The sequence below is a fragment of the Phoca vitulina genome, unplaced genomic scaffold (assembly GCF_004348235.1).
Source record: "Phoca vitulina isolate PV1807 unplaced genomic scaffold, GSC_HSeal_1.0 scaffold21, whole genome shotgun sequence".
Classification (NCBI taxonomy): Eukaryota; Metazoa; Chordata; class Mammalia; order Carnivora; family Phocidae; genus Phoca; species Phoca vitulina.
The window spans coordinates 30,409,228-30,433,865 of NW_022589724.1; the positions used below are offsets into that span (position 1 = coordinate 30,409,228).

A 24,638-nucleotide genomic window follows, 5' to 3' on the forward strand; every position below is an offset into this window, starting at 1 on the left:
ATCTGGGACCTGCGCCGGGCTGTGTGCAGGGATCTGGGACCCGAAGTCGGGCTGTGCGCCGGGATCTGGGACCCGAGCAGTCTCTGACGGCCCAGTGCCGCCCGCCTGATAGACAGGAGCCAGCAGGACCATCACTAAGTAGGGGCCTCTCCACCTGCCCTCCGGAGGGGACAGCGCCCCCCTGGCCCTGTGAGCTCCAGGGACTGCTGAGGCCGGCACACGGGTGGAGTGTGATAGTACAGGAGCCCCCTCTCTCCTTGTCTTGACTCCCAGCCAAGCTCAGCCCGGTTTGCCCACAATTCCTGGTGGCAGGACTCAGCCACAGTGAGGGCCCTGCCATTCCTTGTCCAGTAGAACCTTCAAAAACAGGTACGGCAACAGGTGTCTAGATTGGGGGGTAAGGAAGGACTGGCCCCGGGACACTTGGAGGTGAAGGCCATGTGGCCCATCCCTAAGCCTCCGAGGCATCGTACCTGGGGCTGCGGCCTGGCCTAGACCTTGCTGCTGCCGGCAGGACGCCCAGGAGAGCTCGGGAGGTGGCTCCGTGGCCTCTCCCACGTTGTGACCCAGTGCCCTTCCGGGAGAGGCCGGGGTTATTTCTCCCCGGCAGAGAAGCGAACACGCCAACCGTGAGGACTCCTGCCTCTGAGCTCAGCCCCTGAGGCAGGGGTGGGATCGGAACCTGGGTCTGGCCCCCCGCACCCTCAGCCTCCCCCCCCGACCCAGGACAGGCGGTGGGGGGGACACGTACACCGCCCGATCCAGGGCTCCGTGGCCAAACCGCAGAGCCCGGGGAAGCAGGCCAGGCCATCTGGGAAGCTGTCTCCCCTCCTCTCCATTTCTGGCCCCTCGGGGTCCACTCAGCTTCCACTAGACTCTCTCGGGCAGGAGCCAGGCCCGCCTGAGAGCAGGGGAGGCTGCAGGTGCTCCCGTGTCGGAGGCCTGTCAAAGCCAGAGGCCCAAGCTCCCCAGCCTGTGGTCTGGCGAGGGGGCCAAAAAGCTTTCCAAAGGCCATCTGAACCCAAACGTCTTCCCACGACTCTGACTTTATTAGCCTGACCTGTTCCAGCTCAGTCCACAGCGGGGCCGGCTAGTGTGTGAGCATATGAAAGCAGCCAGGGCCCGCCAAGGACTGCCTACACCCCAGTCCCCCCACTGCTTCTTGTGTGTGTCCGCGGGAATCCCGTCCTCCCTGTCCCCCGCACGTCTGTTGTCTTCTGCTCCCCAGAGGGTCAGGCAAAGCCTGGGCAGGACCGCGTGGTGCAGCTTTGCTGCGGCTGCCCGGGCCCTGGGCTGCCCGGTGGCCATCGAAATCCTGCAGGTGTGTGAGCCGGGAGGGAGAGAGGGCGGGCGAGGGGAGACCCCTCCCACGCCCTGCTTCTGCTCACCTATTTCATGAGCTGGCAATGGTCAGAAGGCTTTCCCAAGTGAAAAGCAGGTCAAGGCAGGAAGAGCTTGCTTTCTAGACTCCCTTCCCAGCCAGCATCTGGGAAATGGGCCATCCTGCCCCGTGGCCTGACCGCGGGGACCGAGCCAAGCTGGCATACCTGCTCTATGCTTCCCATACTGCGCCCACGGCAGACAGTTCTAGTCAATCCTTACTCTGTGCCTAATTCCAGACGCTCTCCAGTGATGCTCTGGGCGGTCCGCCTGTCAGGCAGGCTTGGGATTCCAGATGGAACTCCGCCTCCCTGCTTTTACACTGGGTGTAAAGTGCTAACTGAGCATCTTCCCGGAAGCTTATAGAGGGCCACACGGCACGCTGCCTGAGCCCAAGACTTTACACGGTTGTTTTGTGGGGGGGGTAGGGGTTGCCTAGCGACCATCCTTTGGTCAGTGACCACAGGATGGGCCCTCTGAGTCTTCTGTCCATTCAGCTGGTATCTGTTTGGGGGGTTAGCAGGCCTGGAGTAAGAGCAGGGAAGACCCATGTTCTGGTCGGGGTCCAGGACCTGGGCCAGGGCGGCGGGCCCTGTGTGGATGGTCAGCGAGGGATGGAGCAGGTCTCGGCCTCCTGATCCGTGGAAGTTCCGCCCCGTGGGCATATCAGTAGAACCCCTTCACCCTCTTGTTGTCAGGGTCGAAGGGGGACTTCAGGTGAGCCCGGGCAGGGTAGGTCACCCCCATCCGCTCCAGAGCGTATTCCCCACTCTTCACAAAGTCCAGTGAGACCTATTGCAGGAGAGGAGGGGGTGGGGGTCACTTGTCACCTTGTGGATGCTGGGTTCATACCCACCTGCCTCTTAGAGGGGGCTCGGCCTCCCTTCCTCCCCTCTGTGCCAAGGGCCCTCCTCCCAACCGAGGGGCTGCCCTGAGCAGGTAGGTGCCCCGAGTGGGACTTGACCGCCTGGGGCCCAGTAGAGCCGTGGTCTGGCACCAGTGGGGTTTCTCCCGCAGGACAGGGAGGAACCGGGCTCAGTGGGGGATTATTGGGGTTTATAAAGTGTCACGTGGCAAAATGTGCCCATGCCCGCACACGCATCTGTATGCGTGTGCACACGTGTGCATGTACGCGTGCACACGGATGCACGTGCCCCCCACGCCGGGAGCGTGTCTGGGATGAGGGGAGAGAGGAGACGAAGGGGGTCCTGGGAGGGTGGTCAGGCGTCTGGCGTCTGCCCCAGGCTCTAGGAGCTCGGGGTGCCAGCCCTGGCCCAGAGCCTCTTTCTGACCAAGGGAAGCCTGGAGCTCCCGAAGTCAGATTCTTTCAGACAGAAAATACAGAAACAGCCCCTGACCCTGCCCGGAGACACGGCCCCATCAGCAGTGACCCGTGCGCCACTCCCACCGCCCCCCCCGCAGCTTGGTGCAGGGGTGCATGCGGCGCAGGGGTGCCGGCGTGGTGTCTGATGAGGAACCCGGCTTCCCTTAGGGTGGGGGTCTCAACTCACCGGCCCGCCGCTGGGGTCCCGGATGTAGCCGTAGGCCAGGGTCTTGTCGATGGTGAACCCAAAGTCAGCCCTCCGGATGTGGCCCACCACTTGGCCGTTTCTCCAGATGGCCTCCAGGCCGAACATGGGCACTTTTCTGGAAGAAGCAAGAGAGAAGGCTGGGGCCCCGGAGCCCCCAGAGGGGGGACCTGTGCGGCCCCGGGGCCAGCCCAGCGCCTCCAGGATGCCAGCGCCCAGGCTCCCGGGGATGATCGGACGAGCGGAGCAGACCGCAACCAGGCTCTGCCTCCCGTGTCTGGAGGCCGCAGGTATCCGGGAGAAGCCCACCTCGCCACTGGGTTTCCGTTGACTTCTGAACGATTTAAAACCTTATGGCCCGAGGCTTGCTTTCTTCTGCCTGGCTCTCTTTTCACAATAGGACGCGTCATCTAGCAAACGTCCTTTTCTTTAGTACGCGCAAGGTATGAGTGCTGACTACACGTTTTTGAAAATTCAGAATAGAAAACACACAGATCAACCTGCAATCACGGCCGCACCAGCGCCTAGAAGTAACTGGGCAAGTCTGGGCGCAAATCTTTGCGGACTCGTCCCTCCGGGCGCCTCGTTCATGGTGTTTATGGAGAGCTTGACTGCCCAGGGCCGTGCCCCCGAGGAGAGCCCGGGGAAGCCAGGCTGGGACCGGATGCGGACGCGGCTATGGATCCCCCCGCAGAGCCGAGCCGCGGGGACAAGGTCCGGGGGCCTCTGTGACCGTCTGGGGAAGAGGCTGGGACAGATGGAGGGTCTATGGCATACCCTTGCTCTTTCGTCCCACCCCAGTCCTGCAGAGCACGTGCCGTTGGCAGATGAGGAAACAGGCTCAGGGAGGCCACCTATGTGGCCCAGGGCCCAGAGCTGAGTGGCAGCTCCCTACAACTCCTGGTCGTGACCTTCATCAGGATTGGGACCTCCCTGGCTGTAGCTCCGGGTGGATTTGGTGGCCCAGCAGAGAACACCCGGGCAGGGTAAGCCGGGCTGTGGCGAGTGCTGTCCGAGCTGCTCCTAGCCCCAGGGGTCAGGCTGCAGGCGCTTTCTGGAGGGCCACGGGGCGGAGGGCTCCGCAGACCCCTGCTCCGGCGGCGTCCCCACACAGGAGCTAAGCTGGTCCCCAGGAGGTGGACAAGCAGCCTGACGAGGCCCTGCCTGACAGGAGCCCGGGGGGAAGCAGCAGGACGATGACAAGCCACAGCTCCGCCCTCTCTGCCCCCCCCCCCCCCCCCCGAAGCTCCTGACACTTCCTTTGATGGCTCCAGAAATCTGGGAGAAGTGGTTCCATTTGTGGCTACCTGTTAGCGGCAAATCAACCAAGCCCGGCCGCCGCGGTCCGGGAGACCGATGCTACCCAGATTCCCGCGGAGCCGTGGCGGGGCTGACACCAGCCTGGTGCTGTCATTTCAGAGTCGCTGGCCCCAAGTGGAGTCCAGGGAGAGCACAGGCCCAGCTCCCGGGGACAGAGCTGAGCCACCTGCTCAAAGCTGCGCCCTGGGTGGGGGGGCTTGGGTCCCTGCAGCGTGGGCTCTCCTTCCTGTGGCTGAGTTACCCTGTCCCCTGGCACCGAAGGTCTCCATCTGGAAGTGGGGAAGGTGGCCCCAGCCTGGGCAGTGGGGAGGATGGAACCAGAACACAGCGGGAGGTTGCTGCACAGTGAGAGGGACGCTGGGCCTTCGGCCTGGATCCACCCCCACAGAGGTGGCTCAGCGGCGGCGCGCCTTTCTCTCTCCAAAGCTGTGTTTGAGGAGGGCGTGCCCTCGCCATGTCCCCTCGGGCCCTGCCGCTGGACGCAGGACGCGGGCTACTCACTCATCCACCGTGAAGCACAGCAGGCGTCGGTGGAGGCCCTCGGCCCGCTGCTTCTCCAGGGCCTCCCGTCCCAGGAAGGGGACGGCCGACTTGAGCTTGCAGGTGAAGGCCAAGCCTGCCTCCAGGGGACTGTCATCGGAGCGCAGGTCGGCATGCCAGTGCCGGTAGCCTGTGGGGAGGAGAGCCCGGGGTCAGTGCCCGGCAGTGGCGGATGGGCTCCTCTGAAGGCCCGGCGAGGGGGGCGTCCTCGCCTGCAGAAGGTCGCCTGGGCCAGCCCTCAGCCTCTGCACTGCTAGCTGAGATGCTGGGGAGAACCCGGGCAGCGCTGCCCCATATTCTTCAGACCTCCCAGGGAAAGCCAGGCGCTGACTCCCAACCCAGCTCTGGCCCCGTCCCCACAAGGCCGGGCAAGCACCTCTCCCGCTCACCCTCCAAGTACAGGTGTCAGAGACCCCAGCACCATCCCCAGGCCTGCGTGGAGGACCGCGTTCACGGGCAGTGCAGGAAGGGTGTAGGGGCGGGGCGGGGGGTGCGGGCTGGGGAAGCAGGCATGAGGGGGTAAACGGGAAGCAGACTGGGGACAGGAAAGAAGTACAGGAGGGCGACAGCCCCGTGCCTACAGCATGGCTCTGGGTGGCCCACCGGCGCTGCGTGGCTCCCGCACACACCTTTCTCGATGCTCAGGGAGTCGATGGCCCGGTACCCGGCGTTGACGAGGCCGTGCTTGGCGCCTGCAGTCATCACAGCCTGGTAAACGGGTACACAGGCTGGCCTGGGCACATGCAGCTCCCAGCCCAGCTCCCCCACGAAGGACAGCCTCATGGCCCGCACCTGGGGGGACAGGGCACGGCTCAGACAACCCAGGTCAAGGCCCAGCTGCCACTTACTGATGGACAGTCCCTACTGTCACCATTCTCATTAGCTGGCCCTGGGCCCAGGCCGGCCTGCCACCAAGGCATGGGGTGTCCAAGGACAGAGCTCCAGGCTCTGGCAATCTTTAAGGGGAAGAAGGGGTGCCAGTGGGAGAAAGTGGATACAAGGGTCCCAGGCCTCAACTCCTCTCAGTCACTGTGTGAGTGTCCATGACCACAGACCGAGGACTTAAAACAGCAGAAGTGTGCTGTCTCCCAGTTCTGGATGCTCGAAGCCCCACGTCCAGGTGTCAGCAAGCTGTGCTCCCTCTGGAAGCTCTAGGACAGGGTCCTTCTTGCCTCTTCCAGCTTCTGGGGGCTGCAGGTGCTCCTTGGCTTGTGGTCACTTCCCTCCATTCTCTGTGTCACGTGCCTTCTCCTCTGTGTCCGTGTCTTCTTTACTTTCATCTCTTATCAGGACACTTGTCATTGGAGTCAGGACCCCCCCTGATCCTGGATGATTCCATCTCAAGATTCTTACGTTAATCCCATCAGCAAAGTCGGCAAGTTCCAACTACGGCCAAGCTTGCCGGTTCTGGGTGAGGATTGGGACGTAGACCTCTGTTCTGGAGGCCACCATGCGAACACCACAGTGCCTTTGGCAAGTCCCCCAGACTCCCTCTGGCCTCAACTTCCTCCTCTGCAAATGGGGTCAGGAGCCTGGCTTTGTTTCAAGAAGCCCCGAGATGTGTGCGCAAGCGAGTTGCTGGGAGGTCGGTGGCGCAGCCCATGGCTCACCACGGCTGCACCCCGTGGGTTCAGAGGCCTCAAGAAGGGAAGCAGACAGGCGCTGAGTCGTCCCTGTGATTGCTCCCTAGCCTGGTCAGCCTCAGCCAGACGCTGGGCTCTGAAGACAGGCAGCCTCTGTCCCCAGGACCCGAGTCTTGGACTCAGCCAGAAGCACAAGGCAGCTTTGTGGCAACCATGGCCAGGGCGGGCCAGTGCTGGGAAGGAAGTCACCTGCCTGGGACAGGCCCGGCTACAAGGTGAGCGGAGTTTGCGGCTGCAGACAGGCCTCCCAGGAGAGCTGGGGCCGGGGCGCAGAGCTGGGGCCGGGGTGCAGAGCTGGGGCGGGCACGTTGGGGAGGGCAGGACAAAGGCCTGCAGCGGGGTTGGAAGGACCTTATCATCAGGCTGCAGACATTTGTGAGAGTCACTTCAGTGAGACCTGGGCCCCAGGGGCCTGCAAAGGACCAGGGGCCCCCACCCCCACGTAGATGACAGTGCTGTTTACACAGTGTCCCTGGGCTAAGTTCTGCACATCACGTCACTGGAGCCCTTCTCGGCCCCACACGGTGGCGGAGACCGATGTAAATAACATCCAGGGGACGACACAAAAACAGAGGCACTGGGCCCAGCCTGAGCACATGCATCTCTGGTCTCTGGGTGCGTGTGGCTGGCACACCTCTACACCAACCAGGCCAGCAGCAGCACGGAGGCCACACCAGCAGGGGCCACGACTCCCTGCCCGACGCCGATGGCCGGGGTCTTGTCCCCGCCCGGTCGGTTTGCTGGCATGTCATTTACACACCTGGCAATGGGTTCCTGCTTCCTGGCCTTCAGGCAAGTCCTTGAGCCCACAGTGTCCCCACAGGTGAGGTCAGCCCCAGGACCATCCTCGAAACAAAAGGGACGTGGAGAGAACAGCCAAGTGCAGAGCTCACAGGGATGGAGGAGCTTATCCCATCACTGCCGTGAGCTTAGCTAAGTCCGCCTGTGCAGCTCTGGCTGGATCCTGTCTACACAGGAGGGGGCGGAGGCCACTCTCCCAAACACAGACCTGGCTCCTTATAAATCTGACACTGTAATCACATTGCTGCCGAGGGGCTGGATTCTGAAAGCTTTTGAAACAGTGAACATTTGCTCTGAGTTGCCATTTGCCCAGGCCTCTCAAAAAACTCAAAATTGACACAGAAAATGTACTGTTGACATTTCCCTGCTTCCCTAGTGCAAGTCGTGGGCCCCTGACAAAGATTGCCTTGTCAACGGGGTTCTAATTTTAGACAGCCCATGGAGGAACTTGGGGCTCAAAGCCAATCTCATTTTGAAACAGGAAAAATCATTTTTAAAGCTCACCCATTAATGGCCCAAGATCGCAGGTTCATGTCAGACGCACATGCTCCCAGTTAAGTAAGAGGGTCAGCACTGGGGCTCAGTGTGAATTCACCGGTGGGGTGGGATAGAGCTCTCCCGGGCTCCTCTGTAGCTCCCAGGAGCCCCACGAGGCCAAGGGCTGGCGGGCCTGGCTCTCCACTGCACCCCTGTGCTTGGGCCCAGCACACAGTAGGTGCTAAAAAAATACTTCTTGAATGATGGAGGAAAACAGGGGCAGATGGACCTCTGCTTCTGGCAAAGTGAGGGAAAGAGTCTGGGGAATTCCAGGTACCTTTCTACATTCACAGAATTACTGGTTCTCGAGACATCCTGCATTTGTCTCCACTAAAGCAGTGGAGTTGGGAGAGTCCTCATTTCTTCTGAGTAGGGACATGTAATAAAGGGAGAAAGCTGAGAATGAGGATAACTGGAACATGGGTTCTGGGTCAACCAGACTCATGTGGGTCAACCTCTCCCCGCCTCTGTGCCCCTATCTGATAGATGCATGAGGCCATTGCTTGTGATCATTGAGTTCCTGGGAAGCATGTTGCCTGATTCACAGTCATCTGCCAGTAAAGATTGGGTTGGGTTGACTTTAAAAGCAAGCCCCAAACTGAGGCAAACCCCCTTGCAAAAACAGAGCCCCTCTCTCTTACAGGAACCACAGGCCCTGGCTGGAGTCACAAAATCATGGAAGGTCATCAGGAAGGGCCTTAAAGCAGGTTTTATTTAAACCCTTTTCTCACCCTAAAGACCCCCCAAAATACTGTTGGAATTAATAAACACATTCAGCTAGGTTGTAGGATACAAAATCAACATACAAAAATCAATGACATTTTTCTACCTTAACAATGAACAATCCAAAAAGGAAATTTGTTCACAATTCCATTTCTAATAGCATCAAAAATAATAAAATACTTAAAAATAAACCTAACTATGGAGGTGAAACACTGCTACACCAAGACTACAAAACTTTGCTGAAAGAAATGAAAGATGATACGAGTAAATGGAAAGACATCCCATGTTCCTGGATTGGAAAACAATATCATGAAGATATCAATGCTACCCAAAGTGATCTACAGATTCAATGTATCCCTATCAAAATTCCAGGAGTACTTTTTGCAGAAATAGAAAAATCCATCCTAGCTTTCACAGGGAATCTCAAGGGACCTCAAATAGCCAAAACAATCTTGAAGAAGAATAAGGCTGCAGGACTCAGTTCCTGATTTCATAACTTACTACAAAGCTCCCATAATCAAAACAGTGTGGCGCTGGCATAAAAGCAGACAAATAAACCAGTGGAAGAGAAAAGAGAGCCCAGAAATAGACCTTCATGTATACGGTCAAGTGATCTTCAACAAGGCTACTGAGACCACTCAATGGGAGAAGAGACAGTCTCTTCAACAAACGGTGTTGGGAAAGCCGGATGTCCACATGCAAGAGAATGAACTTGGACCCTTATCTTGCACCATATACAAATTTTAACTCAAATGGATTAAAGACCTAAGACTATACAACTCCCGGGAGAAAACAAGGGAAAGCTTCACATTGGACTTGGCAATGACTTCTTGGATTTGACACCAAAGGCACAGGCAACAAAAAGCAAAATTAGTCACATGGGACCACGTCAAGCATGAAAACTTCTGTGCCTCAAAGGAAACAGCCAACAGTAAAAAGGTGACCTACAGAGTGGGAGAAAATTTTTACGAATCATGTATCTGATGAGGGGTTAGTATGAAGAATACATAAAGAACTCCTACAACTCAACACCAACAAAACAAATAACCCGGCTAAGAAATGAGGAAAGGACTTGAACTGATATTTCTCCAAAGATGATCTACAGATGGCCAATAAGTATAATGAAAGGAGGGTCATTATCACTAATCCTTAGAAAAATGCAAATCAAAACCGCAATGAGATACGACCTCATACCCATTAGGATGGCTACTATAAACAAAAACAAAAACGAAAACAGAAAATAACCAGTGTTAGCAGGGATGTGGATAAATTTGAACCCCTGGGCCCAACTGGTGCAACTGCTAGGGAAAACAGTGTGGAGGTTCCTCAAAAAAAATGAAAAATAGAATGAGCACATGTCCAACAATTCTACTTCTGCGTAGATGCCCAAAAGGATTGAATGCAAGATCTGGAATAGATATTTGCCCACCCATGTTCACAGCAGCATTATTCACAATAGCTAAGAGGTGGAAGCAGCCCATGTGTCCACTGACAGATGAATAAACAAAATGGGGTCTATCCATACAATGGAATATTACTCAACTATTACAAGGAAGGAGATCCTGACACCGGCTACAACATGGATGAACCTTGAGGACATGATGCTGAGTGAAATAAGCCAGACACGGAGACAAATCCTAATCCACATTCCACTTACATGGAATTAAATTAGTCAAACTCATAGAGACAGAAAGTAGACGGTTGGTTCCCAGGAGCTGGGGGAAGGAGGAATGGGGTTGTTGTTTAACCAGTATAGAGTTTCAGTTTTGCAAGATGAAAAATTTCTGGAAATCTTTTGCACAACAACATGAATATAGTTAACATTACCGAACTACATGCTTAAAAAAGGTTAAGATGGTAAAAAAAGAACACGCTTTTCTCCGTGGATGGACACCTAAAGCCCAGAGGGACTGGGTGATTTGCACTTTCTTGATGTTCGGGACACCAGGAGCAAGGGGGAGGCAGCAGATGCTGACGCAGGGAGGCGAGGGGCCCACTGCCTATAGGAGCAGCCAACACCATCCCTGGCGACTGACCTCCCTCTGAGTCTCTTCTGCAAGCCCTGCATGATATCGGTATGTCCTTCAGAGGCTCCTAGGAGCACTCAACAGAATCGTCCCCATAAAACCCCAGGCAGGGTGCTCACCATCGGTGAGGCGGGGCTGTGGGCGTGCCCATTTTACTGATAAGGAACTGGGGGCTCAGGGGAGAGCAGCCGCTTGCGCCAGGCCCACGGATGTCCTGGGAAATGTTTGCTCATCAGCTCCAGTGGCCGGGGTGTCCCCCTGTGGCATTTATCACTTTCCGTGGTATAAATAGCCCCATGTGGCCGATTTCAGGCCCCTGACAATTTCACCATCGCTCACCAGTCCTCCTAATCATTGCACCGCCCGCTCTCCTGCCCGGGCGAGCCCATTCCAGCCACTCGGAGGAAGCCCACGACTGGGAAGCAGCCGCGCAAGGGCTCAGCCAGGGTTTCCAACGGTAGCGCACGTGCACAAAGCCGGGAGACACACGCTCCCTGCCCTGGACTGACTCACTTGACTATTTTTGGGTGGTTGGATTTCAGTAAAATTTTGGGTGCTCGGGTGTTAGTAAAGATGTGATTCAGGGGCTTGAGCCCGTGCTTGGCGCCTCACTGCACCCCCGCCAGCTATCCGTGGACATGACTTGAATCCGGGGAGATGCTGGGTCACCGCCCCGGCTCAGATCAAGGGCCACGCAGGTGCCCAGGGCAGGGCAGGCCACGTGGCTCCCGTGGGATGCCCTGGGCATGTGCGTCACCAGAGCAAGCCTGGAGTGTGCCTTTCTGGGTAAGTATCACAGGAGGGCTCAAGCAGATGCGCCCACAGACACAAGCCAGCTTGTCCAACCTTTTCAGATCACATTAGCTCATGGCAGTTTTACAAGTTTCCAGGCATTTGGTTGTGTAACAGCACCCCCGAAACAGCAGGCACGTCCTCCAGCTCAGCCATCTCTTAAATAAGTGAGGATCCCAGGGTCCCTGGAGGCAGGGGATGGGCAGGGATCTGAGCCTGGGCAGCCCTCTGCCTTGAATCTGCAGGAACAGGGAGGGGTGGGGGAGGTCGGCCATAGGTTCAAGGATCTTCGTGTTTCAAACCCCCTGGAGGCTCCCAAGACATCCTTGATTCTAATAATTTTCTGCTAGTGGGATGTGCAATTCTTCCCAGTGGTCTGCTCCTGAAGGCTAGTGTGCAGTGTTGGGGTCGGTTCCAGTGGTGACAGTGGTAGTAAAGGTGAGGGAGGTAATTATGGTAGTAACGAAGGTGGTGATGGTGGTCGTTGGGGGGGGGGCATGGTGAAGGTGGTGGTAAGGGTGGTGGGCATGGTGGTGGGGATGGTGATGGGGGATGGGGATGGTGGTGAGGATGGTGGTGGGTATGATGGTGGAGGAGGTGGGGGGGATGGGGATAAGGGTGGTGGGGATGGGGATGATGATGGTAGTGAAGATGGTGTAGTGGGCATGATGGTGTTGATGGTGGAGGAGGTGGTGGGAATGGCAGGGAGAGTGGTGGGGATGCTGGTGGTAGGGAGAGGGGGTTGGGGGAAAGATGACTGGAAACTAATTTCCAAGAATAAGAATTAATAAAAGGTATGATATTCAAGTCACATGTTGAGAACTTGACCCTCTCTAAGGATCTGAAAACTCCATAGACTGTCCGACCCTCAGGGTTCCTCTTCCAGGCCCCGGGAAGCCTGGAATGGGCCACAGACCCTCCCGCTACGCCCCACAGTGGCAAGCACTCCTCCCCAGCCAGCCGGCCCTGGAACCACAGGTTCCGAGTCACCGATCAGAGTTATTGCTCATCCCTGAGAAAGACAGCTGTCTGCCCCCACAGAGCAAGGCAGGCCTGTCGCGTCAGAATACCCAGCGTTCCCTGCTGAGAAAGGATGGAGTACCACCCTGGAGGAACTTCTGGAATGTCCGAAGTTCATGTCCCGGGGTCCCTCAGAGCCGTCCAAACTCACTCCAGCCACGCCTTGACCTGACGCTTTCGTGGCAAGAGACAACCCTGTTCCCCGGGGGGACGCCTTCAACAGTGGCTATGGCCACGCGGATTTCTCCACAGCACCCATGGGACCCGCCCACGGCCCCCTGGCTTTCCAGAGCCACGGCGAATCTGCACAGCTCGTGCAAAGTGACTTTAGGCAGCGGCTAAAACCCAACTGGCAAATGCGGGTGCCGTGAAGGCACGGGCGGCCCTGCGCGAGGCTCTGCAGGGAGGCCCGAGCCTCCAATCGGCTAGGTACCCGGTGCAGGTGGGAGAACATTCCATCCTGAACTCAGCGAATCCTCATGTGCCCCTGCAAGCACTTCATACCATCAGGAGAAGAAATTCAATGTCCTTTTGCCCTGAAATTAATTTTCAGAAGAAAATCACTTTATTGCTGTGCCTCGCGACGAGCTTGCAGCCCAGAGCCTGCTGCTTTCCAGAGGGGCCCCCTGTCCCGGGCCGAGGCGCCAGGAACACCATGTCTCCCTTGGTCACCACGCGGGGAGAGCGCTTCCCACCGGGAACCTTGCTGGCCTCGAGGCCAACACGTGGGAGGTAAGGACATCTGGTCAGTTGGCTGCCAAGGGGACAACTTCCCTCCGCCCCTTGTTCTTCCTCTAGGAATGCAAGCCTCATGGAAGCTTGGGGCCCAAGCATCTTGGGGTGTTATTGCAAAACAAGGACGGCACTCAGCCGGGGACGCCGCTCAGCCGGGGTCATCTGTTGGCCGTGAGTGTGGGTCACGGCGGGCAGGGCCCTGCTCCCCCACCCTCGGCCCGGGTGCAGTCTGGGCTCTGGCCCTCATCATTCCGTGCACTGCAACCAGGGGGCCTTACCCGTTACACAGGCACACATTCTTCTCCTGCATCTGGTTGGCTGGGATCCAGTTACCTCCCGTCGAACTTGGCCCAGCCCACCCTCTGGCCCCAGCGTCCCCTCACACGGAGGGATATGGCGCCAGGATGTGCTGAAGCCAGTGCAAGATATTATTTGGGAGAATAGGAAATCCCCCTGGATTCAGAGAGAATTCAGGCTGTCTGGACAGACTCACAAGACAGCCCAGAAAGGGTTTTAGATATTGTCTAGGCTTTGTGTTGCGGGTGGGGAAACCGAGGCCAGGAGAGGTGGTCCCAGGAGTCCAGGGCGGGCCTAGAAGCCAGGCCTACAGGCCCCCAGCTCTGCTGAACACCGGAGTGACTTTGTTGTTGACCCTTGGGTTCTGTGCTGATCCAGCTCCCACCTCCCCACCTGCCTGTGAGGCCACCACGGGGCCTGGGGGCAGCCCAGGTCCCCCACAACCTGTGGCCCTGCCCGGCAGACTTCCCCACCCCTCTTACTAGACAGTGAATGCAAAGCCCTTGTGCCCTAGGCTTGGACCATCCTGGACCATCGTGTGGTCTGGGCCACGTGGAGGTCAGCAAAACCCATAACATCAACACCGAGGAAACTAGGCCTTCACTCCATTTTGCCCAAGCCTCCTTGGCCCTCAGGAGAATGTGGGATCCGGAGGCAGGATCCCGGCGCGTCTGGGGCACCAACCTACCACACCCTTAGCTGCGTCCCATCCTCGAACATTCCTGCCCCCGTGGCCCTCATCTTCAGGAGCTGGGCCCCCCCGGGGTCACCCGGGGACTCCCAGCCCCTAGGGGGTCACAGAGCAGGGGCAGTGACCCGACCTCCAGGTTACTAGATGTGACCTCCAGAGAGCAGCGGGGAGGAGGGGGAGGAGGAGGAAGGACGAGAGGCTCGGAGGCAGGGTTCTGCACAAAGATGCTTCAGCCAGGCACTTACCCAACTGCCCAGCCCCCTAGGGTCCCCACAGCATCTGAGGACAGGGACGCAGGAGTGACCCTGCAGGACAGTGAATCTGTGTGTTTGGAGATGGGCTGTTCTGAGGAGTGAGGCGGCGTCGCCCTGGCCCTGGGTGCTGGTGGGCACGGTCCCCCACAGGGAACCGCGATGTGCTTCTAGCCGGGCAGGGGAGAGGAAGGAGTCTCTGCTGGCCACCCCGGGGCATGGGTTCCTCTAGTCCTGCCAAGGGGGCCAGGGGGCAGGGGCATGGGGGACCCCGTCCCAGGGCAGAGCTCCTCCCCACCCAGCACAGGCACGTTGCTGCCCAGCCCAGAGGCCCAAGTCACATCCTCTCCACCACCTTGTTGTTCTCACATTTACTTGTCTTGCCAAGACTCTATTCCCCCTCCTAGGAACATGTTCCTGCCTGACGCAGGGTGCACCATGCTGCAGAGTCCTTCCCGCCCCCACCCCCACCCCAGCAAGGCTGTGAGCCTGGGGAGGGCGGGAGCCCACCTCTTCCACCCCAGAGCCTCCGGGTCAAGCTCTGGGCCCGGCACCTGGGGGGCTCCCAGCCAACGTGTCTGGAATTAATTCTAGAGCCAGGTGGGGGGTGTGGGGGATCGGGGAGGGCGGAGGTGGGGAGAGGACGCTCAGCACTAGGAATGGATCCTGCAGTTTAGGCTGGAATGCCAGGGCTCAGGTGAGAACCTGGATTGGCCCAATGTGAGCCGAGGGTGCCAGTCTCCCGCAGGCGGGACCCGGCTTAGGAAGCTCTGTACTTTTGTGCCCACTCTCCCCCTGAAGGCCTGGCACAGCACCGGGCATGGGGAGGACACAGAAAATGCCAAATAATGGGCAAGAACACTGCATGGAATGACCCGGAAGGCCAGGACTGTGTACCTGGGACACCTGTCTCTGGGTCTGAGGAATCTGCCTTAGGTCAATAATCAGAGTCATAAAAGGACCACCATCAACGGGGAGCTCCTCACCGGGCTATTCCCAGGACAAGGACTGTCTAAGCATGGGCATTGCTCAAGGAGCTGAGGGAGGATCACACAGGTTTTCAAAGTGGTTCTCGGAGAATATTTAAAGGAACCAGAAAACTGTTACAACTGGGGCACCTGGGTGGCTCAGCCAGTTAAGCGTCTCCCTTGGGCTCAGGTCATGATCCTGGAGTCCCGGGATCGAGTCCCTGCTCAGTCAGGGAGCCTGAGTCTCCCTCTCCCTCTGCCTCTCCCCCTGCTTGTACTCTCTCGTGCTCTCTCAAGTGAATAAATAAAATCTTAAAAAAAAGAAAACTGTTACAACCACTATCAGAGAATAAAGCTGGGTGCACAAACTGTATTTGTGGATGGTCCTGCTCCTGTTTTAAGCTTCATGGACAGAGATCGGGGCGAGAAGCTTCTGTAAGGCGCACTGAACTGCTGACCTGGGCTTGGCTTCCATCTCCTTGTTCTTGGCTCACAAACGTTCCCAGTGTGATGCCCACCATCTCTCCAGCCAGACTGTGGCATCTCGTGCTTGGAGAGCTCAAGGGTTGCACCCGAAGGGGTCAGTGAGCTCTGCCTCCAGGCCCCCTGCCTGCTTCACCACCGCGCTGCACGCTTATGGTTGGAAACTGAACATTTGTTCACAAAGTAATAAAATCCTTTTTGACAAAGCCAAGAAGTCTGTTCCAGAGGAGACAGTGAGGAGGTGCAGCCCCGTGGGTGTCCTGCACCCTGACCCAGGCATCTCAGGGCACCCTCACCTTGTGTCTGGGTCGCCTGTTACCCTAGGGAGGGGATCCCCTCGGTCCGAGACCTGACCCAGCCTGACTCCCAGGCCCAGCCGGACAAGGTGCAGCCAGACCACCACGGGCCAGGCCTAGGGAGGCGGCCAGGGCTGCGTGGGGCCGGCCCCCAGGGGCAGGAGGCAGCTGGAGTCCCCTGGCCAGGAACAAGTCCCGTCCCAGGTGCCTCGTTGGAGCGGCCTGGGCTGGGAAGGGAAGTGCTCCCAGCTGGTCCTCTCTCCCACTACCCCCGAGCCACACACAGGCTGAGCAGATGCCAAGCCTCTCAGCTCCCCTTCACACCTCCGCAAGCCAGAACCCAGTCCCCGTGGGGACTCACGGCCCAGCTGCAGTCAGGGCCTGCTGGATGCCGGCCAGGGCCTGGGGTCGCGCTGTGCCACTTTCTCAAAACACCTACCCTCTCTGGTCCTGGCAGGCAGCTGTGCACCAAGGAGGCAGGAAGCAAGCTAGACAGAGGAACCCCCCCTGCCCCAGCTTCCTGTCCCTTAGCTCCCTCCGGAGAGGGAAGGCAGGAACAGAGCCCAGCCAGTACTCCCCTGCTCCAGAGCAGCCTTTGTCCCCCACCCTCTCTGGCAGCCCCCCTCGCAGACCTCAGCACACACTGTTGATTTGCTAACAGGACCCAGGCTGGTCCTGGAACTCCAGCCCCGCCGCGGGCCAGGATCCCCCTCCTCACCAACATCCCCTGGCACTTTCCCCACCAAACCCCCAGTGAACACGGAGAAGTGGACAAGGAGAGGAGCCCCCCGGCCCAGCTGTCTATCCACCCGTCCCCTGACGGCCACGTCCGTTTTATTGACATGTATTTGTGTGCTTTTCTGTTTGGCTAGCTGAAGGCCTCGGGCAGTCCCTCACCCGCTCCAAGCTCGGTTTCCTACATCAAGAGCTGCTGCAGGGCCTGGGTCAGCTCACCCAGCCACGACCGCAGAGTGCCTGACCACCACAGGGATAATCACAGACAAGCAGTTCCCTTCCGCTGAGTCTGCCCTCTGGGGACACTTGTTCCCATCTGGACGTATTTTTGGTTGTCACAGCTGGGGGTGCTCCTGGCATGGAATGGGTGGAGGCCAGGGATGCTGCCAAACACCCTACGAGGCCTGGGACGGCCTCCAACACAGAGTATCTTCCCAAATGTCCACAGTGCCGAGGCTGAGAAACCTCGTCATGGAACCTTCACATCGTTGGGAAGATGATGTGGGCCATGTGTGTACTGGGTGCTTGGAGCAGCGCCTGGTGCCCACAAGCCCCTGGCACATGGTGGCTGAGGGCACCTTGACCATCTGATCCTCCCCTTGGCCTCGGGGAGTCAGAACGGAGATCAGGATGTTTAACTTCCTGCAAGGACACGGCGGGAAGCGACGGGCTGACCTAGAGCTGGCCCCGGCCCGGCCCCTGGTCTCCGAGGAAGCTTCCAGCCAGAGCCGGGTCCAAAGGAGCCTGACACTGTCCACCGTTCCAGAAGCCTTGGGTCCCAGGATCTGGGCTTTCTGGGGCTGGGGTGGGGGGTGCGCACCCCCACCCCACGGAGCAGCCCCTCCTCCTCCCACACCCACAGTGCCGGGCGGGCAGGGGTGGGAGAACACCAGGGAAGGGCAGGCGCCTCCTCAGAGGCACGGAGCTCTGCTGTGCCCGCCGTGTCCTATGTGGTGGAGGCCGTACACAGCACCCTGACCCCGGGGCCTGTGCCTCCGAGGAGGGGGTGTGGCGGGTGGCTGTGCGGGTGGCAAGGCCAGGCTATGTCCTGGCGGAAGCCTGGGAGCAAGGCCCCCAGCAGGTGCCGGGCACTGGGCACAGCACCGGGCGGGGGGGCGGGGCCTGACTTGGACCCGTCAGCCTTCCGAGCCCCCACCGGCTTGTGGGCGGGAACGTCTAGTCCCCACCTCACAGTGGCGGCTTAGGGAAGTCAACAGACTGGCTCCCAAGTCCGAGCCGCAGGCACCCTGCCGCTGCCCGCAACTCAGGAGACGGCAGCCAGGAGGTACTTACCAGGTGCCCGGCGGCTCTCACCAGCTTGTGGGTGGAGAACGGGAAAGCCTCATTGCTCAGGTCTGCGTCAAGCACCTCCTGGAGAATGGCCCGGCTGTGAACAAGAACAAAGTCGGTTAGTCAGTCAGTCAACAAACACTCGCTGAGCACTCCTGGGTGCAGGCCCAGGCCAGGAAGACGCTGGGGATACAGCAGTGAGCAGGACGAGTCCCTGAACTCGCAGGGCAGACTGACAAAAGGGTATTCATAAAAGCACACCAAGATGAACACGAGCCAAAAATACAGTCCACTAAAAAAGCCAGGAACAATGATGGGGGCGATGAGCCCAGCCTGCATGGAGACCAGACTGACATGGCTCCTGGGGCAGTGACCTAGCCATCTAACGCCCCCAGGTCCCATGGGCAGGAGGCTGGTTTGTGAGCTCCCCGAGGGCAGAGGTTGCTCTCCCACCCCCCAGAGAATCCGGCTATCAGGCTTCGGAGTTTACCTGAGACCTCACTGGGCCCAAAGCCCTCAGTATCCATGGAAACCCTCACTTCCAGGGCCCCTTGCCCCCTGGCCTCCCTCGAGGCCTTAATTCACTCCTCGGCATAACACCCAGGTCCCCTGCCTCTGTTTAAGCCTTTGTCATCCTTCAGGTCTCGGCTCAGCTGTCACCTCCGCCAGGAAGCCCTTCCTGACTCCCTGAGTTTGGGTCAGGTGCCCTTTATGTGGGTCATGAAGCTCTGATACATTTCCCGACAGGACACCTCTCACATGGGTTGTACTTGCCCCCCCTCCCTAAACCAGGCGCCCTGTGACAACAGGGCTCCTATCCCAACGTGCCTGGCACAGAAGGGCACACGGTAAATAGAACTGATTGACAACAGCCCAGCTTTGTGCCCCAGGGTGGGCTCCCCGTTGGCAGGAGACAGCCCCGCGCAGGGGTACCAGCGGGTGCTGGGGCTGCAAGGTTCTGCAGCTCAGAAAGCTGCCCACCCTAATTCCGCCCCCACGGTGCTGGAGCTGCGCACCCACGCCGGCTCGAGGTGCCCAGCGTGCCTTATGTAACACACACCCCCGGCCCCCACGTGCTGCCAGCCCCCAGAGAACCCATCCCCAGTCTTCCAGGAGCATGTCCTCTCTGCAGCCCCGGGGGCGGCCGGTGTCTTCCTAGCCTGTGTCCCTGCAGGGGAAGGAGCCTGGAGCTGCCGCCCGGGCTCAGGGTTTGAAGGGGCTCAGCAGCGCTAGGGGTAGCTCTGGGCACCAATCTACTGACGGGGTGGGCACACAGGTCTGCTGAACGCGGACTGGGGCTCAGGAGGCTGTCCCTCCACCAGGGAGGCAGCAGGTGGCGCTGGAGGGCACAGGCCAGAGACGCTGGTTCGAGTCCTGGCTCCCCTTCCTCACCCCTCGCCCTCACCCCGTCCTCCACGGGGACAGTGATGCCTCCTCCCAGGGCTCTTGTGAGCCAGCAGTGAGAAACTGCGATAGTGATCATTCACTTCTGCCCGGTCTCCCCCAGCCACACATGGCCACTTGAGTTTAACTGAATTAAAATTAAATATTCAGTCTGGCCAGACACATGTCAAGGGTTCAGTGGCCACCTACAGCTTAGTGGCTACCGTACTGGACCACCCAATTACAGAACGTTTCCAGAGAGTTCTACCGGACAGCAGGTCACTGAGCATGGCCCACAGTCCGGGTGCTGTCTTCCCACCAGACAGCTCCGAGGGTCTAGCCCCACTGGGGGAGCTGGCAAGGCTGACCCTCGTGCAGGGACGTGGGGCTGTTGTTGAAGGAGAGGACACTCTGGAGCAGGAAGTTCAGGAATTACCAGGGGGATGAGATGGCTGTCACCGGCGCCCGCCTGGAGCTGCTTCTAATGAGGCAGAGGAGGCTGGCCCGTCCCCCCGGGGCCCTGCCTTGATCTGGCTGCCTGCACCCTCCCTCCCCTGCCCACCCACCTCCCCCACACTAAAAATAACCCACTGCCGGCTGAGGCGCAGAAGCAAGGGAGTGGAGGCTCCCCCAGGGACCGGCCAGGACCCCCGGCCCCATTCCGCCCACAGACGGGAGCCGGCCGGTCCAGGGAGAGATGAAAATCGCGCCACCGGATCTCCAGGTTCTTCTCCTCCCTTCCTGGCTCCACATGCCCCCACCCAGCCATCCCACAAACCACCCTCGAGGCCACCAGAAGGACCACGCTGCCAAACGTAATGGTCAGTTTCTGGTCCTCATCGCACTTGGATCCACTGGCCACCTGGACACAGCTCAACGCTCCCTCCTCGAAGTCCCAGCTTCTCTGGTCCCTGAGGCTCCTCACACACCTGCTGGCCTCCTCCCCCGCCCGGCATCAAAGACCCCGTTAAAGCCCAAGTCCAACCATGTCTCTGCTCTGCTCAGTCCGCCTCACTCGGGGAAACAGCCCCTGGACCTACAGGTTCTCACCTCCTCTGCTCTCCGAGCGCACCTCCAACTGCCCTGCTCCAGCTGGCCTCCCTGCTTTTCCTCAGACACATGGGCACGCCCCTGCCACAGGGCCTTTGCACCTGCTGTTTCCTCTGCCTGGAACACCATCCCTCCAGAGCTCCAAAGCTTGATTCCTCATTTCTTTCCTCCAGGGCTTTGCCCAAATGTTCTCTTAGTGGCTGTTGGTCAAACACTTGACGGAAGCCGATCAACATTAAAGTATATGACCTACTCAGATTCTATACATTCGTGCAGCGAGCAGGTCCTGCCCATCTGCTGTGCGCCCCTAAGCAATGCCCACACAAAAACAGCTACAACACAGTCTGGGAGGGGAGGTTGGCCCGTCCAGGACCCAGCCGGGGAGCTGCTGGCTTGGTCAGCTCTAAGGCACCCGGGAAAATGGACCCTATGGCAGGGTCTGAGCGTGCAGCTTGGGGCCCACTCTTCTCTCTCGGCAACCAGCTGTTCCCATCATTTTTCGGGAATACATCCTTCCTTTGACATGTGCCCTTTCTCCCCTGCCTGGACCTGCACCTCTCCAGTCTGGCAGGGTCCACCACTCAAGAGGCGTCTCCCCCGCGCCGATGCACATCGGGCTCTGGGGTCAGTGATCGAGCACCTACCTAGCTGTGCCACCCTGGGCAAAGATCTCTACCTCTCTGTGCCTCTGTTTCTTCATCAAAAAGAACAAGAACAATTAGAACCACCTGCAAGGGCTATTAACCGTAGTTTCAGGAGAGGTCGTCACAGGGTTTGGCAAATCACAGGTGTCCATTTGGTGGTTGTTAACACGATCATTCTTCCCCTCTGGTCCCCCACCCCTGAGTCCCTTCCCTGGAGCCCAGCTGGAGGGATCTTTCCAAAGTGCACAGCTGCTCGGACGCCCCTTTGCCTAAGCCCCCCCGTGACTCCACGCACAGCCAGCATCTGAGGACCTCACAGGCTCCGATTCCTCGTGGGTGGGAATGCAGCTCAGCAAACACAGAATGAACGAATGATTGGATCACCCATCGGCAGGCCTAATCACTGGAGGTGATCACGGAGGCATTTGGGCCTGGGGGGCAGTGGCCTCAGTTCCATACTACTCTCAGCCCCAGTGGCAGGGAGAACCCCAGCCTGGCTGTGCCCACTTTGAGATGGCATCAGTATCTCCTAGACTGAGTCAGCGACCCAAAGACACTCCCCCACCCCACACACAGGCCCTTCTGTGACCCCTGAGCCCTCAGATGCTGAGTCACCGTATGGTTGAGTCTGATGCTCACAATAAGGGCTTTTCTGTATTCCAGTGCTTTGAAAACGATTTATCTGGCATGGCATCTCTGGGTTCACCAGAGCACCTAGCGAACCAGAACATCCCATTCTGGACCCGCAGTGGTTCTGCCCGCAGGACCCGGTTGGAGGAACCCGGGGCTGGGTCCCAGGGGCTGTGCACCCCGCGGCTCCTCACCTGGCCGGGCCCTGGATGCTGATCATGCCCAGGTCCTCAGAGCTGTCGATGAGCTGGCACCGGAATTTCTGATCCTGCAGCACCGTGCTGATGTGAGCCCGGTTGTGCTGGGCCACGGCCCCGCCCACGGCCAGGTAGTAGCCATCCCCTGGAAGAGAAGCACCGGACTCAGGATGGAGGGGGCAGCGAGGCGTAGCCCGAGGCCTCTGGGTTGAGGAAATACTTGCTCTTTTCCGGAGAGTGAACCACACAAGCCAGAGAACAGCGACCCTCCCTGGGGCCCTGGCTTCTCAGCAGGGGGCGGGGGTTGGAGGCCAGGATGAAGGACCCGGAGGGCTGCACGTGCCAAGGGAGCACTTTTCTCGGAGAGTCTGAGGCTTTCACCCACTTCTCAAAGGGCTCCTGATCCAGGAAAGGGGAAGAGCTCCCAACACCATCACGCCACAGGGATGCTGCTCCGTCTGTCATCAGCGCTGGGCAGGCGTGGACCAGTCTCTTTTCCTCTCTGGCTCTCGTTTCACTCCATACTCCCCTGGCCCCTGATCTCCAGGTCCCCCCTTGGCCATAGCAGGACTTGCTGGGGCCAGGTAATGGGCCGGGCTTTATAGGCAATATCCCCTTGATTCCCAGGACGCCTGGGTGGCTCAGTCCATTAAGCATCTGCCTTCGGCTCAGGTCATGATCCCAGGGGCCTGGGATCGAGCCCTGCATCAGGCTCCCTGCTCAATGGGGAGTCTGCTTCCCCCTTTCCCTCTGCCCCTGCTCGTGTTCTCTCTCTCGCTTACTCTCTCTCTCAAATAAATAAAATCTTTAAAAAATATATCCCTTTGATTCCCCCTAGGAGGCTGACGCTTGGTCACCACCCCAGGGTTTCAGAAAAGGAGACTGAGGTTCATGGAGGTCACATGGTAGAAAATCTGTCCAGCTCTGAGTCCATGGCCTGAGCCACACTGCCACCGGGTAGGGGTGAATGGAGGGCAGCCCGCCTCGGCCCAGCGTCCTGGGAGAGCCACTGCCCTGGGGAGCTGGGACCTGGGACAGCTGTGTGGCCCATCACACAGCCCCTCTGAGCCTCGGTACTCTCATCTGCAACTGAAGGTCGACACATCTCATCTGCAGGGGTGCTGTGCCGGGGCGGGCGGGCTCTCACTGGTCACTTCCCCCCATCTCCCGGAGGAACCAGGGGTGGTGGGCCTGGGGGTGGGGTCTTCCTTCATCTCAGCTGTCTCGGTACCTCCCTGCGCATCCTGCCTCTTTCCTTCCTTCCTCATTAATTCCGACAGGGTCCCCAGCCTCAGAGCAGTGGAACCGGGCAATCCCAGAGCTTCCGGCCGCTTCTCCATCTGCACAGTGGGAATGCGACTAGAGCTGGCCTCACGGGCCAGGTGGACACAGCCACCATGGGAGAGGCCCCCAGGAGTGGCCCAGAGCCAGGAGCAGAGCTGGTTCTGCCCTGGGAGGCATCATCTTCCTGGGGTCCTGAGTGGCAGCTGCTTCTCTCAGCCCTGGACACTGTTGGCTCTGGGCATCGGCCCCCGCAGGCCCAACACCACTCCCGGACCCGGGCATAGCTAGTGGGCACCGGTGGAGATGACCAGGGGGCTCCTGAGGCTGGAGAATCCTCCTAAGTGCCCTCCTCTGGCCCTTCCCAGGGGCTCCCCCACAGCTGTGGTACAGGCCCCCACCATAATTAAAAAGTAGGCACGCCTCACTATCCTTCTCTGGCCAGGGAGGGTGCCGCTGGTGGCCGAGGGCTGGGGATGAAGGGGTACCGGGCCTCTCTGCCTCTCCAAGAGCACCTGCTGTGGGGGCTCTCATCGGAGGTTCCTGAGCTGGGCTGGGGACCACCAACGGAAGGCTGGCACTGGGGCCCTCCTCCCTCTCCCACCCCACAGGGGAAGGAGCAGACGCAGGGGCTGTGGTCCCCACCGCCCTCCTCCCCCCCCTTCCAGGTGAGCCCTGGGACATTCTTGACCTTGGCACCCCATGTGCTGTGTGCTCTTCTGCTCCCCTAATCCCATTGCCCCTCCAGATCCAACTCAGAGGCCTTAGCCTCCAGGAAGCCCTCCCTGAACACCAGAGCTGCAGGAACTTCTTGGCAAATGGCCAGGCCCTGGGGTCACCCGCGGCCCTGCTGTCTCCTTCATCCTCACATCCCAAAGCCGCCTCCGAGCCCCTTCTCTCCGCGCCCACGGCTGTGGCTCTGTTCGGGCTGCAGCATCTCTGGCTTGGATGGCTGGATCTGTCCCCTCCTGGCCCCAGCCCCCAATCCCACGCCAGTCCAACCTCACCACCTCCCACCCTCACTCCCACAGCCCTCAGGATGGTCTCGAAGTGTTCCCCCGGCCTGAGAGAGCCTGCCCGTGACCCCTGTCCCCTCACAGGGCACTTGGTTCTGATACCTTGGCTCTACTCTTGGCCCAGGACACATGCTCATCCAGGCCCTCCCACTCACTAGTGCCTTGCAGGACCTGAGCCACTTCCTCATTTTCCCGGATCCAGCTCAAACATCCCCTCCTCTGGGAAGCCCATTTACCCCACCCCAACCCTGCAGAGCACCTCCACCACCTCCCCGCAGTGGCCTGCCCCCTTGCCTGTCCCCACCCCACGATCTCCCTCCAGCCAGGACCCTACCCTGCACGCACCTTTGCATCCTTTGGACCATGAGGCTGGGCAGAA

The 24,638-nt window shown here is 59.3% G+C and overlaps 1 protein-coding gene across 2 annotated transcripts in view; it reads right to left on the reverse strand.

The window, feature by feature from the left end:
- Positions 1–1,028: 1,028 nt before the first annotated feature.
- SARDH (sarcosine dehydrogenase) overlaps positions 1,029–24,638 on the reverse strand; it is a 60,261-nt gene continuing 36,651 nt past the window's right edge. For both annotated transcript variants that reach the window (XM_032418959.1, XM_032418960.1), the window contains exons 17-22: positions 21,960–22,107; positions 18,062–18,155; positions 5,399–5,561; positions 4,731–4,899; positions 2,892–3,027; positions 1,029–2,172 (exon numbers count right to left, since the gene is read on the reverse strand). In XM_032418959.1, coding sequence (XP_032274850.1) covers positions 2,047–2,172; positions 2,892–3,027; positions 4,731–4,899; positions 5,399–5,561; positions 18,062–18,155; positions 21,960–22,107 — 836 coding nt within the window. In that variant the 3' untranslated portion in view covers positions 1,029–2,046. The remainder of the gene's footprint in view (positions 2,173–2,891; positions 3,028–4,730; positions 4,900–5,398; positions 5,562–18,061; positions 18,156–21,959; positions 22,108–24,638) is intronic.